The 14,843-nt window shown below is 44.4% G+C and overlaps 1 protein-coding gene across 4 annotated transcripts in view; it reads right to left on the reverse strand.

Annotated features, from left to right (window-relative positions):
- The window catches only part of LOC139702969 (putative sperm motility kinase W), a 30,921-nt gene that overhangs the window by 6,302 nt on the left and 9,776 nt on the right, over positions 1-14,843 (reverse strand). For 3 of the 4 annotated variants that reach the window (XM_071605779.1, XM_071605776.1, XM_071605778.1), the window contains one exon: positions 10,173-10,261. In XM_071605779.1, the coding sequence (XP_071461880.1) occupies positions 10,173-10,241 (69 nt within the window). In that variant the 5' untranslated portion in view covers positions 10,242-10,261. Of the gene's footprint in view, positions 1-10,172; positions 10,262-14,643; positions 14,824-14,843 lie in introns of those variants that run through there. The other variant, XM_071605777.1, reaches the window with a different exon arrangement.

Here is a 14,843-nt window from a genome sequence, read left to right on the forward strand (position 1 = left end):
ATGTAGTCCCTCTTGGGAACAGTCTCAATCCCACACCGCCCAGCTTCTCAATTTCCTAGCAGATAAGGGGTATAGGGTGTCTCCCCACAAGGCCCAGGTTTCCCAGTCTACTGTCACCTACCTTGGTTTTCCCCTTGCACCAGGGAAAAAGGAAATAACACTGGATAGGAGGCAACTCCTCTCTAATCTTCTGGTGCCTCATATGAAAGCTGAAATACTATCATTCCTAGGATTAGCAGGATATTTTAGGGCCTGGATCCCAAATTATTCTCTTCTAGCCAAACCCCTGTATGACCTAGCAAAGGGACCCCCTGGTGAACCTCTTGCATCCTTGCCCCCCCTCCCTCCACTTCCGCAGACATCAGCAACTCCTCTTAAAGGCACCCGCCCTTCACCTTCCCAATCTTTCAAGACCATTTCATCTATATGCCCATGAAAAAGGGGGACAGGCACTTGGGGTTTTGGGTCAAACTTATGGGCCTACATTTGCACCTGTGATATATCTTTCCAAGCAATTACATCCTAGCATCCGTGGGTGGGCCCCTTGCTTTAGAGCTCTGGCTGCTGGACAAATCTTACACCAAGAAGCCTCTAAGCTGACTTTCGGGGCCCTTTAACTATCCACTCCCCACATCATTTGAAGGATCTTTTAGCTTATAAGGGCCTTCAAACCCTTCCTCCCTCCAGAGTTTTGTCATTCCTCACTTCCTTTCTGGAAAATCCCAATATTACATTCCCCACTGCCCTGCACTGAACCCTGCCTCCCTGCTCCCAACGACCTCCACACCTGACGCACCAGTTCATAATTGCTTGGAAACCTTGGATAATTTCCTCCCCTGTCATTCTTCCATTTCTGAGGGACCACTCACCAAGCCCGACCTTATCTGGTTTACTGACGGCAGTTCCTTTAGGCAAAATGGCACTCATTACTCTGGATATGCCATTGTTTTGGCTACTAAGATTATAGAAGCCAAAGCTCTGCCTTCAGGAACCACCAACCAGCAGGCCGAACTTGTAGTAGTCACTCGTGCCTGCCTTCTAGCGCAGGGCAAATCCCTCACCCTTTATACTGACTCAAAATATGTCTTCCACATTCTATTATCCCATGCTGCAATCTGGAAGGAGCAAGGTCTACTTACCACCAAAGGTAATGTGATCGCTAATTCAGCTCTTATAACCAATTTGATAGAGGCTTCCCACTTACCCACCCAGTTGGGAGTTGTCCATTGTAGGTCCCATCAGAAGGATGGCTTTCTTGTTGCTGAGGGCAACGCCAAAGCTGACCAGGCAGCACGGATGGCTGCTACCACTTCCAATTATGACCCCCCTGGGGGGGCATATAATGGCCACTTTAGACTGTCCATCTGAAGCCCCTACTTCTTCCAGTAAGAATAAGGACCTTTTCGAGTTCCTCCATCCTCTATTCCATTTCAATTCTCAGTCCTTGACCCTCTTTTTACAGAGCTTCTTCTCCCTCACCCCCTCTGACAAAGCCATGCTATAGAATATAGCCTCTAATTGTCAGATCTGTCAGTGGACTAACCCTCACACTCCTTTAAGGCCTAAACTGTTTCCCTCCCACCAAGCCCGGGGACATGTTTCTGCTGCTGACTGGCAGGTAGATTTCACCAACATGCCCGCAGTACAGCGTACTAAATACCTCCTTGTCTTTGTGGACACTTTCTCTGGTTGGGTTGAGGCATTTCCCACTTCCAATAAAAAGGCTTCCATTATAGCTTCAATCTTACTGACAGACATCATTCCCAGATTCGGTATGCCCACTTCCTTACAATCCGACAATGGCCCTGAGTTTATTTCTAGAATCACACAAAAGGTCTCTCAAGCCCTCTCCTTCAAGTGGCATTTCCACTGTCCATATCGTCCCCAGGCTTCAGGAAAAGTGGAAAGGGTAAATCGGACTCTGAAGGAAGTTCTTACCAAATTGACAATGGAATTAAACTTAGACTGGGTCAAGCTCCTTCCCCTGGCCTTGCTTCGGATCAGAGCTCTCCCTAAGAAACCATCTTTACTGTCTCCCTTTGAGATAATGTATGGAAGACCTCTTATACCACCTGGATTGGTTGTTTCACAGGGACCTCTCTCATGAGATTTGTCTTTGCCTCTCTTGTTTCATCTTCGCTCGGAACTCTGGAAATATCAGGACTGGCTTCTCCCGGACCCAGACTCCTCTCCAAACACTCCTCCCTTAACACCTGGGAGTTTAGTCTATTATAATACCTCGGAGGAGAAAGGGCCTCTTGCCCCAAAATGGGAAGGCCCCTATCTGGTCATTCTCTGTACCGCCACCACCGCCAAACTCTCCTTACCAGACAACCGTCTTACCCCCTGGATTCACATTTCCATACCATCAAGAAGTCTCATCTACTGATGACAGGACCATCCTAGGGGAACTCCAAGAGTCACTTCCTGAACCTCCCCTTTACTCCTGCTCTCCACACCCATCTCATCCCTTTAAGTTACGGCTCACACGGTGTTCCCCGCAGCCCAATTCCTCTTAAAGAAGGCACAATGAGCTCTCCCAACACTCTAGCTCTCTCTTTGCTTGTTTTCTGTGCTCTGTTGGGACTGGTCTTCACCTTCCTCTCCTACCATGTACCAATTCACCCTTTGGGAATGATACTCGGAACACGGCATGCAGAAGGTCCGCACAATCAATGTAACTACTTGCTTCATCCACAACTGCACCTCTGTTTCCCTAAAATTGACACCTTCCAGGTTCTTCGATCCAGGTAGCTATGATGATCCTTTCATTTGCTTTCTTTTTGTTTGTATGTGGTGCTGAGGATCGAACCTGGGCCACACGCATGCCAGGCAAGTGCGCTACCGCTTGAGCCACATCCCCAGCCCCATTTGCTTTCTTTTTGATCAGACTGAAAATTATTGCCACCGGTGGTCAGAGGTTTATAATGGGTGTCCTTACTGGTCGTGCATAATTCATTATACAAATCGTAAGGCCTGGATTTCGACCAGATTCCTTAAACGGCATGGGCAACATGTGAACCCGACCTCATGGTACACTTTAACTATATCTGACCCCAAAGACAAATGATGGGAATATACTGAGTTTACTGTCTACCCTCGGATAAGTGCAGCCAAACCCACAGGATGGATGACTGTTTCCCGCTCCCTAATAATGCCACCTAAGGCAACCATCCAGGTAATTGAACACATCAAGGAGTCAGCATCAAAGCTTCGAGATCTTATCCATAGCCCATCCAAAGGTGATTCAGAGCCTTCAACCCCCTCAGGCCCCCCTCCCACATGGCTTAATTTGCTACACCAAACTCTCCAATTATTAAACTCCACCCTCTTTCTGTACCCACTTCTCAGTGCTTCCTCTGTGCTTCACTCAGTCATCTGCTTCTAGCAGCAGTCCCATTAGCGGCAGGAAATATTTCAGCAAAAACCTATAATTTCTCAAAAAAGGACAACCCCTACATGTGGCACACATCCCACTGTGGGAAAGTTATTCCACCAGTGCTTCATTCCCTTTCATCTGTTTCCACCTGCCAAAAATGAATCCTTTACCCATTTGTGCCTTGAGCTATAGCACCCCATCGAGCCCTGCATTTATGCAACCTGGACATTTCCTCTGGTGTAATGGGTCTTTAAGTACTTCAACGATCAATGTCTCTGACACCTGTTTCTTGGTTACTGTAGTTCCTCAGCTGTCTTTGTACACTTCCGCCGAATTCCGACAACTGGTCCCACCTTCCCGTACCCATAGGGCAGTCTTTCTGCCGGTTCTGGTAGGCCTCACTTTAACAACCTCAGTGGCGAGTCTCGGACTCTCTGGTGGAGCTATAGGTCATGCTCTATGGGCATCCAATGACCTTCAACAAAAACTGCAAGAAGCACTCGATACCACTGCTGAATCTCTGGGCTCCTTGCAGTGGCAGGTTACTTCATTGGCACAGGTGGCTTTACAGAACCGAAGGGTGATTGATCTCCTCACTGCAGAAAAAGGGGGTACATGCCTGTTCCTCAGAGAGGAATGTTGCTACTATGTTAATGAGTCTGGGCTAATAGAAAAGAATGTTGTTAAATTGCAGGAATTATCGACCCAATTGCTCAAACCCACCTCCCCTAATCCCATAACGGGGTTCTTCCAATCCTCTCTCGCCACATACTTGCTACATTTCTTGGGGCCCCTTATTGGGATGCTCCTTTTTTGCTCTCTCTTGCCCTGCATAATGAAGTTCCTTCAAACACAATTCCAGAAAATTTCTAATCAAACTTTCAACCAGCTTCTGCTTAGGCACTACCAGCCTCTGATGACCGATGAACCCCCAACATCTTTAAGAGAACAGCTCACTCAGTGCTGAAGCTTACTACCAGGCACGATGGAATGCAACGGACATGGACAGCAGGAGACAATGAGCCCGGAGGACCTCTTAGCCTGCCATTCTGGATTTTTGAGCCTTTATGTCCTTTTAAGCCTTCTCATGGCCCTCAGCCTCTTCTCTGTCAGTCCCCCAACATGGAACTCCTGCCAAAAACTGACCTTTGCATTAATTTTTATCTTCATCCTGTTTTTGTTCGCTCTGATTTTCTTCAGGTGCTGGTGACACCATGTCAAGGCAACACTTCCAATACTTCCTAGAATCTCTGTTACAAGACCAGTGCCTGATACCAACAATCTCCTCCATTCAGGACTGGTTCGATGCCATCGATGACTTGTGGCTTTAAGGAACCTTTATAGACTTCACCCCTACCGAAGTAGCTGTCTATAGCCACTGGGTTTTATTTCTGGTTGCCATGGTATCCCCAGACCTGCCCCCCGAACATTCCTCCACTTCCCCTTTCTAGGTCCCACGCTGCCCCCGCACAGCAGGAAGCAGCCAGATCTGACCAACGATGCCCCAGTTCCTAAGAAAGCAAAAAAGGAATGTTGGGAAAAGGTATTATGGCAGCCACACCCCAAAAAAACCCCAACATGGCACCTGAGGAGCTTCTCTTCCTGCCTCCCCCTTTCCTGTGCACATCCCATCCCTAGGGTTGGAGCTTCCTGGCCTAACCTCAATCCTGTTACAATGAGGCCGAACTGTCAACAGGAATTTTGGAGGGATACAGTCAAACCACAGCACATGATAAATAAGAGTCCAGAGGGCAGGTCCTTATTATATGTGCCCTGTGTGAGGGGAGTCTTTTAGGTTGCACTGAAGGACATTAGATAGGAACTCAGATCTTGATAAAGACAGAAAGAGGTCCCATATTCATGATAATCATAAGAGCTAGTGCTACTTTTGTTTTCTACATGTAAGACAATAATGTATCAAAACACCCAATTTTATTCTATGGCATCAAATAATTATCATATATAACACTGTAACATGAGTAACCAAAGGGGAGGAGTTGGAGAGGTACAGCAGTCACATCTGTACACAAATGAAGTCATATTGTTATAGATTCACATCAGAATGGCATCTCTTTCTCATGTTAAATGGAACCCCATAGGAACCACAAAGAAAGGCTTGTACAGCATACTCAAAATGAGAGGTAAGGGTATTGAAATATTTTACTGCAATCATGAATAAATAGGAGGAAAGATAATCAAATAACCAAAGCAAGTCACAATGAATCAAAGCTTGTGCTGTTCTCCTTATCCTTATAAGGATACAAGGCACACTGAACCAAGGGCCAATGCTATTGTCCTTATAAGGGCACAAGCCAAGCTGAACCAGCTCCCCCCCACACAATCTCCTTATAGGACACAAACCACACACTCCCCTGAGAGGATTGGGCCCACAGCTGGTGCCCCTGGGAATGGGGATGTCTTGTCCCTTAAAGATTTTAGGTTTCCTTTCATCTCATGCCTACATGACCAAAAGGCAGGAAAAGAGCATCAACGAGGTATTGCTTGTGTTGGAAAGTGAGATCTTTCTACTAACCTGGAGGTGTTAGGAATCGGTGGATGGGGAAGTGCTATCTAGTTATTTCTTTTTCTTTGATAATCAGCTACCTGTCTTTTTCCCCTGTCTCAGGTGGTTGGCAGGCTGGCTGGCTGGGAATTACTAGAGAAATGTCTGGTACATATAATAAATTGTAACTGTATTTTTCTGTTGTATTGTGGTGGCACCTGCTCCTCCACAAAACTTCTTCAGAGACCCTCACCATAATTGTTCAGCAAGAATTTCTGCAGAAGAGTTTTCAGGCAAGAAGGCCTTGGTCTGAAGCCTTCACAGAGGCATTTACATTTCAAAGGAAAGTAGTTAGATCCTAAAAGTTCTTCACAATCCCAAAGATAAGAATGAATGGTGCAAATTAGATTCCCTGAAGCCGGCTGGCAAGAAAGGGGAAGGGAACTCTCCCTTTCCCAGGGACTGATTTTCACAAACAGCATCCTTGAATTATTTTTGTATCTAGGCCTGGGTTGATTGCAATAGAAAAAAACCTACTTTTATGTGGACTTTTGCAGATTGTAAGCCTCTGAGGCCCCCCTTCCCCTACATACTGGGTATAAAGTTATAAACATTTTTGAACTCGGGGTTCAGGGGGATGAACTAATTTAGATGAAAGCCCCCTCTGGACTGATGCAGCTAAAAAACCTGCTTCCTACTAATTCCTCGGTGTCCAGCCTCATCTGTCGCTCTCTTTCTTTCTTCCTGTACCTACACCAATATTGTTTTGCCTTCTGCCTTTGTATTTCCAAGACACATGCCCAATTTCTTGCTCAGCACAGGTCCCGTGTAAAGTGCTTCCTGCTAGTCCTTCCTACAGGGGTCTTCCAAGTCTGTGGCTTTCTACATACCCCCTGAAAATCCTTCCCAGATGGGTTCAACCACCCTTTATGCCTCCTCCTCAAGTGTGTTACTCCTTGCTTTCTAGACAAAGTCTGGAGTCCTTTAGAAGGTTCTGTCTGGCAGAGGCATCTGAACCAAAGGATGGTCCTCTGTAACACTTAATAGGGCTGGTGCAGTCCTGTATGAAGATGGTCCACCTGGTCTCTTTTATGGGAAGCTGACTCCAATGAGAGGGGTCCTACCTGGTTGTACTGCTGAGGAGCAACCTGGTTTCTTTCCCCAGCTACCTGCCAACCACATGGAGGAGGACAACTAGGCTCCTAAACAAAACATCTTTCATTTCCTCTATGGGAATAGCTATACCCACCCCTATTCCACAGAGTGCACTAGCAATTCATCTGTTTCGTGGGCTGGAACACTTGGGTTTCCAGGGAGGTGTGTGAGGAGGTGGATGCGGCTGTGTGTGCTTGTGGGGGGAGAGGGATGGACTGACTGGAGAGACACAGGAAGGTGAGTAGTTGCAGGTGGGATCTGGGAAGGAGAAAGCTCTGGAGGCTGTGCAGGGAGCAAAAGACTTCCTTGGCAGTCATAAGTTTGTGTGTGGGTGTGTATGTGTGTATACCCAATATGTATGTCAATTTACTTTGTGCAATCTAACATTTGGTGGTAACTTATCATAGATACACAACTGATTTAAGTAATAAAAGAAAGTCCAATTTCAAGAAAATAAATTCCTATCTTGAGGAAATATAAAAGTACATAAAATTGTAAAGCCAAGTTCAGTTTCAATGCAATAAGTGAACTATATATAGTCTAATAAAGCAGAACTTAGGTGACTTTTTTTTAGATATATATCTTTGCTCTTTTTTTTTTTTCGTGGTGTTGGGGACTGAACCAAGTTAGGTCCTTGTGCATGCGAGGCAAGCACTCTACCAACTGAGCTATATCCCCAGCCCCTATATCTTTGCTCTTTAATATATATTTATATACAGATACATCTGCCAATTGTAAACTATGGTGTACTTTAAAGGAATGGGTAAAATGAGATGAACGGAAACTTAATGCTATATATATATTCCATTCATTCAATCTTTGCACAATTAATTTCTACTTTCAACCTAAGTAGATTTACAGTTTAATTATTTGTCCAGAACACTGAAAGGTACTCTTTAGTTTTAAACAAATCAAACCAAAACTATTTATCTGCCAGGCTTATTGATATGTAGAATGTATAATGAAGTTTAGATGCTATAAGATGCATCCAAGCATGTAACTTTTTAAAAAATGTTTTAATTTTTGATGGTCACAATACTTTTAAAAAAAATAGTTTTAGGTGGAAACAATATCTTTATTTTACATTTATGTGGTGCTGAGGATCGAACCCAGTGCCTCGTGCATGCTAGGTGAGCACTCTACCACTGAGCCACAACCCCAGCCCCCAACACTTTTATTTATTTATTTTTATGTGGTGCTGAGGATCAAACCCAGTGCCTCACACATGCTGGCAAGTGCTCTACCACTGAGCCACAACCCCAGCTTCAGCATGTAACTTTTTGATGTACCCAAGCAGGAATATCACCAACATTAAAGCATTATTCTACTGAAATCAGAGACAATGATAAATCTTTCTCTTGATAAAATCAACTCCTCAAACTGGATTAGGTGGGACACCAAAAGAATTGTTATCTGTCAAAACATCTTTTCAAAATTTTCCACACAGATAGCATAATTTAGTTACCTCATATAAAATAGAAAAATGGGCTTAATTTTTATTGAAAAGAAAGCTGAAAATATGATGTCCCTTAACCTTACGTAACATATAATACAGAATATGCTCCTGATAAATGTTGTCCATGTTAATAATAGGTAAAATGTGGCAGTGACATCCACATATAGTTAATTAATTTATCACTAGGCTAAATAAATCTAATAATTATACCTTGATATATTACTCCTTTATAGCCTAAAGAACATAGTTAATAGAATAATGCCTCTCTCAATGTTTATTTTTAAGATATTTGTAGACTGTTAAATCATGGCTACTAGAAAGATGACATCAAGATGAAGTTATTTTATAGAATGAAAAAATAACTTCAAAACCCTTAATATCCTGTAGTTATCAGCTTTTGTGAGGGCTCTTTTCTTTCCAGATTCAAGCTTATGATTCTGAGCTCTGGGTGTGGGGCCAAAATCACATGGGGATTCCTTAGAAGTCCTGGAACCATGTTGGCTTGAGGTCATCAGTCTGAGAGGAGGTATAAAATTCTGTATCCCTGGCCCGATGACAAGGTCATTTATTGTCTATTTAGGATGCTCAAGGATCTAACTACTTAATCCACTCCTGTCCACCCACCCACAGCCACCCTCTGCACATGCTGAAGCACTCTGACTCTCCCAGTCAGCTTCACAGCCACACAGGTGACCTCCTAGAAATGTGCTGGATGCTCCATGGCTGCTAAGCCAGATCTGAGAGAGAACAGTTTGTCACACAGGATGTGCTTGAAATTTTTACAAGCAACTGATCCCAAATTCAGCTTTGATGAAAGGTTGATCTCAGTCTAAAGTGAAGAAACTTTAGCCACGGATCTCTCTCCCCCACTGGAATTTGTCTTTTTACCTTCTCCTTTTAATTCATCTTGGGCAAACACCTCCTAAAGATCCCAAGCATGGAGATTTACTTATAACAAAGTGAATGTGCAATAATAGGATATTCCATGTAACTCTTCCCATATTCCATAATTTTCATCTCATTTTCTAAATAAAGGGTTTAAGCCAGAATTTATTTTTTAATATTTGCTGAGTTCATTCTGGTTCCATTTTCCCCAGTCACCTCTGACATTTTAGATAGACATTGAATAAAAATTGTTTCTGAGGTAAATGATCCTGCCTGTATTTTATATATTCAGTGGTCACAGCCTAGAATGTTTTGAATAGGCATGTAGGGGCTGTGGGAGGGAATTACTTTAAAACTTGAAATGAGAACCATAGGATTTTCCTAGAGTTTTAATGTTATTGGTGTATTTTGAACTATACTCATGTTAAATAGTTTTGAGAGAGTTTCTGTTTTGAAAACTTACTGTTCCTCATTAGTTTTGTGATGAGTGTTATAACAGGTTTATGTACATAAATATTTTTAATTTAAAGAGGTTTTTAATCTTTGAATCTATTATATCACTTACATTGATAGCTCAGTGGTAACACCCCAAAGTCTTGTAAATATAAAATTTTCATTTGATGTTTAATCATCATTATTGTAAATATTGAGCTGCTATTTTTTAACTTGCCTTGACATGTTTGTCATTTTAAATTAAGTGTGCATTTTAAGACAGCACATGTGCTATGTGCCTTTGAAGATCACAGTACAGTGTATTTTGTGGGGAAATGTAATGAGGATAAAATTCTTCTTACCTTAATAACACATATGCTCATGTCATTCTGGACTGTTTGCGGACAAACTGTGTTTAACAGGGTTGTCATCAATTGACCAAATTTCTGACCTGTGGGGAAAAGAAAACAGTTCAATTATTTTTCACGTAGGAAAAAAAAAAAAAAACAGAGAAAGTGGCAGATCCTAAATTGAAGAGTGGAAACATGAAACATGGGGAGGACACTGAGGGAGAGACAGCACAGGAAGAGTCAAAGAAACATGTCGCTGCAGAACATGGCAGCTGGTATGGTTATCATCTGTGGAGACAACCTGCATGGGCCAGCTGCCCAGTCATGGGGGCCCAGGCAAAGGGCTTGGTTGGAGGCAGCTCTTATTATCCTGGTGAGGCTGTAAAATGGGAATTGAAGGACAGCTCTGGTTGTGAAAGGATTTGATTTCTCATTTATGTCCTTCGTCTGGGGCTCATTCAACCATCTGATGGGAACTTTTATAATTTTACCCAGTTGAGGGGGTGTGGTGTTCAACAGACCCTGGGTAAGCTCTGAGGGCTAAGGTGGTGGGTGTAGCTTCTCCTCCCATGGTGCTCCTTGAAATGGTTGGCCCTTGAGGGCAGTCAATCTTTTCTTAGGACAGGGCTCAGGGACCTGGGAGGACAATAACTGTAGTAGGGGAGGAGCTATGCAGGACAAGATTTCACACATGTCCTGGGATGGCCCAAGGACTCTAAGAGCCATGGAGCTGACCCAGGGCCAGTATCTCTGCTCAAAGAAATATTCCAGTGTTGTAATGTTGGCCAGTGTCCACTGACACAAGAACCACAACAGAGCCTGGGGCTGCTGCAGCTCTGTGGACTTGCTCCTACAGAGAGGGTGAGTACCCAGAAGGGATGCTGCTACTCAGTGGATGGAGCAGCAGGGTTTCCTGAGGACGTGCTCAGATCTGGAGGATGGAGATTGCCTTCTCTGGGGCTCCCCTGGCACACTCTGGCCAGACCAGGAGGACACAGGTGCTGTCCTAGGGAGAGGCCCACACAGAGTGGCTCCCAGAACTGGGGTCTTCTGTGAGCCTGATCCTGAAAGATGGAAGAAATACAGAGGGACCTGGTTTCAATGAAAACCAAGGAATTTATAGACCTTAAAATAACAGGCTACCAAGCAGTATGGAGATTCCTTGGAAAACTGGGAATGGAACCACCTTTTGACCCACTCCTCTGTCTATACACAAAGGACTTAAAAACAGCATACTACAAGGACAGAGACACATCAATGCTTACTGCAGCATAATTCACAATAGCTAAACTGTGGAACCAACCTAGATGTCCTTCAGTAGATGGATTAAAAAATGTGGTATATATAAACACAACAGAATATTACTCAGCAGTGAAACAGAATAAAATCATGGCATTTGCAGGTAAATGGATGGAGTTGGAAAATATAATGCTAAGTGAAGTAAGCCAATCCCAAAAAACCTTATGCTGAATGTTTTCTCTGATATAAGGAGGGGGAGCATGGAAAGTGGGGTTCGGAGGGGGAACATGGGAATAGACAAACTGTAGATAGGGCAAAGGGGAAGGAGAGGGAGGGAGGGGGCAAGGGGGTAAAAAAAGATGGTGGAATGAGATGGACATCACTACCCTAAGTACATATATGAAAAAGACATGAATGGTGTGAATATACTTGTATACAATCAGAGAAAAGAAAAATTGTGTTCTACATATGTAATATGAATTATAATGCATTCTGCTGTCATATATAACAAATTAGAATAAAAATTAAAAAAAAATAACAGGTTACCAAAGACACACACTCCTGAATAATTGAGGAATCAGGGAAAGCCCACTGCCTCATGTAAAGGATCCCAGCTTTTTAAAACTACTAGAATAAATGCAAAGAGCCAGTGGGAATGGCTGACTGTTCTTTCTTCTCCCAACGTCACCTCAATCCACAAGAGTCCAAAATAACAGGCTTATTTTTTGAACTTAGCTTCTTGGTAAGAAGACAACAAAAACAAGATTAAGTCAGGGGTTTGATTTAAAAACGAATTTCCAAGAATTATCTAGGAGTTACTGGGTTTTCAGTTAATCCCTGACTCCCAGACTCCTAGTGATGGTCAGAGGCAACCAGAACACTCACAAAAAACTGGTGGGTTGCAAAGACCTGCTTCCCGCAAGGAACAGCTCCACCAGGGTAACTTACAAGCCTGTCCACCCTCAGACCCTCTTCCAGATGATCCCAGTTCTCCATATTAACCATAAAGCAGAGCAGCCAGGCCCATGAGCAAGGCCACCCCAGATGCTACTACCTGGGCCTGCAAGTGAACACTGCACTTTCTAATATGGGCCAGGCCATTACACCTGGGCTCTCCGTTCCTCCTCTGGCCCCAGCCACAATGTCTCACCCCTCACAGCATGTGCTGTCTTAACACTGTGTCCCACCCATACCCTCCCTGGTGTAGGGTGTCTTTCCTCCATGCATGCATGGTTTTCTGGTTGTAGCACAGATGCCAATTCTTGGCTAAAGTGACATGTCTGCCCCACTGGGGCCCATGCTGTAGGTGCACCTTCTGTTTGTTTATAAACTTTACCACCATCTGTGAGTTTGTTTCAGGGGCTGTCACTGGTCAGTAGTCAGCGGGAGCTCACAAGAACCATGACTTTGAGGCATGTGCACACACGCTCACCTGCCATGCCTAGCAATTTGGATCAACTTGGAAGCCACTCCTCCTCAGGTGGCCTTTAGGGAGCAGGAACATGACTTCCTGTTTCTTCCAACACCTGCCTAGGTTGAGGCTTCTGATGTTATTTAACAGACAGAGGAGGCTAGAATTAGGTAGAATTAGGCTAGAATTACGCTGTCGTAAGCATATGGTCTAATACACAGTGGTTTAAATGTTGAGTTCCCTCCTCAATCCTGCTGCTGTGTCTGCCTTCCCATCACATCTCCCTGAAACATTCACTTTACATGGGGCTCTTGAGAGTCATGGACCCCAAGCAGGAGTGGTGCTTGCAAAAGGCAGAGGAGGGTGCAAAGATAAGTGCCCTTCCCTGGCTGCAGCATCTGCCTATGACAGACCTTGTGTGTGGCAATTTTGTCTGCCCACAGGGCACTGTTTTTAAGTCCACCTAAATTCAGGAATTAGTACTGAGATCACTGGTGACTGACACACAATATGTTCTATGTTATTCAGATTTTCTAGAGTGTTTCCCTATTATATCTCATATCAATAACTGCTGAAGCCCAAATTAGAAGTGTAAGTGAAAATGAGAGAAATCGTCATTTCAACTCAATCAGTACTTCCTTCCTGTTTAGAATGCAAGGCTCCCACGGGAGTCCCTCTACAAGGTGGCCGTTCCTCCTTGTGTGACAGTTTTTCATGCAAGGCACTGCTTGTGGCAGTGGATGTTCCACTCATCCCTGTGCAAGCACTCCTCCGAGATGCTGCTGCTGTGCTGTTGAGTGTGGGGAGCCACTCTGAATGATTCACGCCTTCCATCCTGGAGTGGAGAGACTTTGACCAGTCATTGTAGTGACCAGGACATTGCCCTGGTCCAGGAAGTTTGAGGGCGTGTCTTCAGATGTAGGCGTGTCACCCCCTGGATTGAGCTACGCTTACCCATTCCTTTGTAATACTACCCTTTTGCCCTGTTTGGGATAGAAAGTTCCATGGAAACTCCCTTTGTGTGTCTCCTTCTCTTGCTCTGCCGTTGGGTATGGCCTTCCTAGATGTCAGTCAACCTGCTGACAGCAGACATCATGAATCTAGACTCACACCCCTGAAACCTGACCCCATGCCTCATTTGAATGGCTTCTCCTCAATAAAAGGGTTCAGCACGTGCTTGCTCTCTCTTTCTGCGGACCCTTAAGGTCAGAGGAGCCGTCACAGGACCCCAAAGAAAAAGGTATCTCTGTCCCTTGTGTGATTATTTCATACAGCCCAGTTCACCTGGAGTGACCCTGAGTGTTTTTGTCATGTGGAATGTGACAGGTGAGGACAGGCTGGGAGTCCTGGCTACATGTCCCTACAGATATCCATATATTGAGCATCCAGCCTCCCATCTTTGCTCATCTACTGGAGGTTTTAGAAAGACCTATTAGACTGGTCACTTCATCAATGCTCACATCAATTCCATATTTTTGAGAGCCAGAGTTGAGGCTTTTATGTTATTAACAGACAGGGGAGGCTAGTTTTAGGTGGAATACTAATACTAATACATGTGGAACCTCATGTGTTTATGCTCTTGTCACCTGTAGCATTTTCTGCCTTGGTCCTGCTGACTTCTCATATTTCACCCACACTTATAGGTCTGAGCATGTGATAGTTATTAAGTTGAAAAATGACTGACTCTTGTTGAATGAACACCGGTAGGATGTAAGACTGTCTAGGTGTGATGAAGAAGTGCCAGGGTGGTCAGCACCAGGGTAGAAGATGGCACAGTGAAGGAAAGGCAGGAGAGGGGCTGGGCCAGAGCTGTGCACTGGGGCACCCACTTACCTCACTTGCCCACGTATGTTCCTGACACACGCATTTTGTCCACATCGAGGTCTGTAGGAGACCTCTGCTTTAGGAGAGGCACCAGTCAAAGGTAGAGAATTATCCAGGAAACCTGTAACCCTGCACTCAAGATCCACCCCAAGTGCACTGTTCTGCTTTGACACAGGTCAGTAGGTTGTCTCATTCGGGGGCACACTGTA

The sequence above is a fragment of the Marmota flaviventris genome, chromosome 19, assembly GCF_047511675.1.
Source record: "Marmota flaviventris isolate mMarFla1 chromosome 19, mMarFla1.hap1, whole genome shotgun sequence".
NCBI lineage: Eukaryota > Metazoa > Chordata > Mammalia > Rodentia > Sciuridae > Marmota > Marmota flaviventris.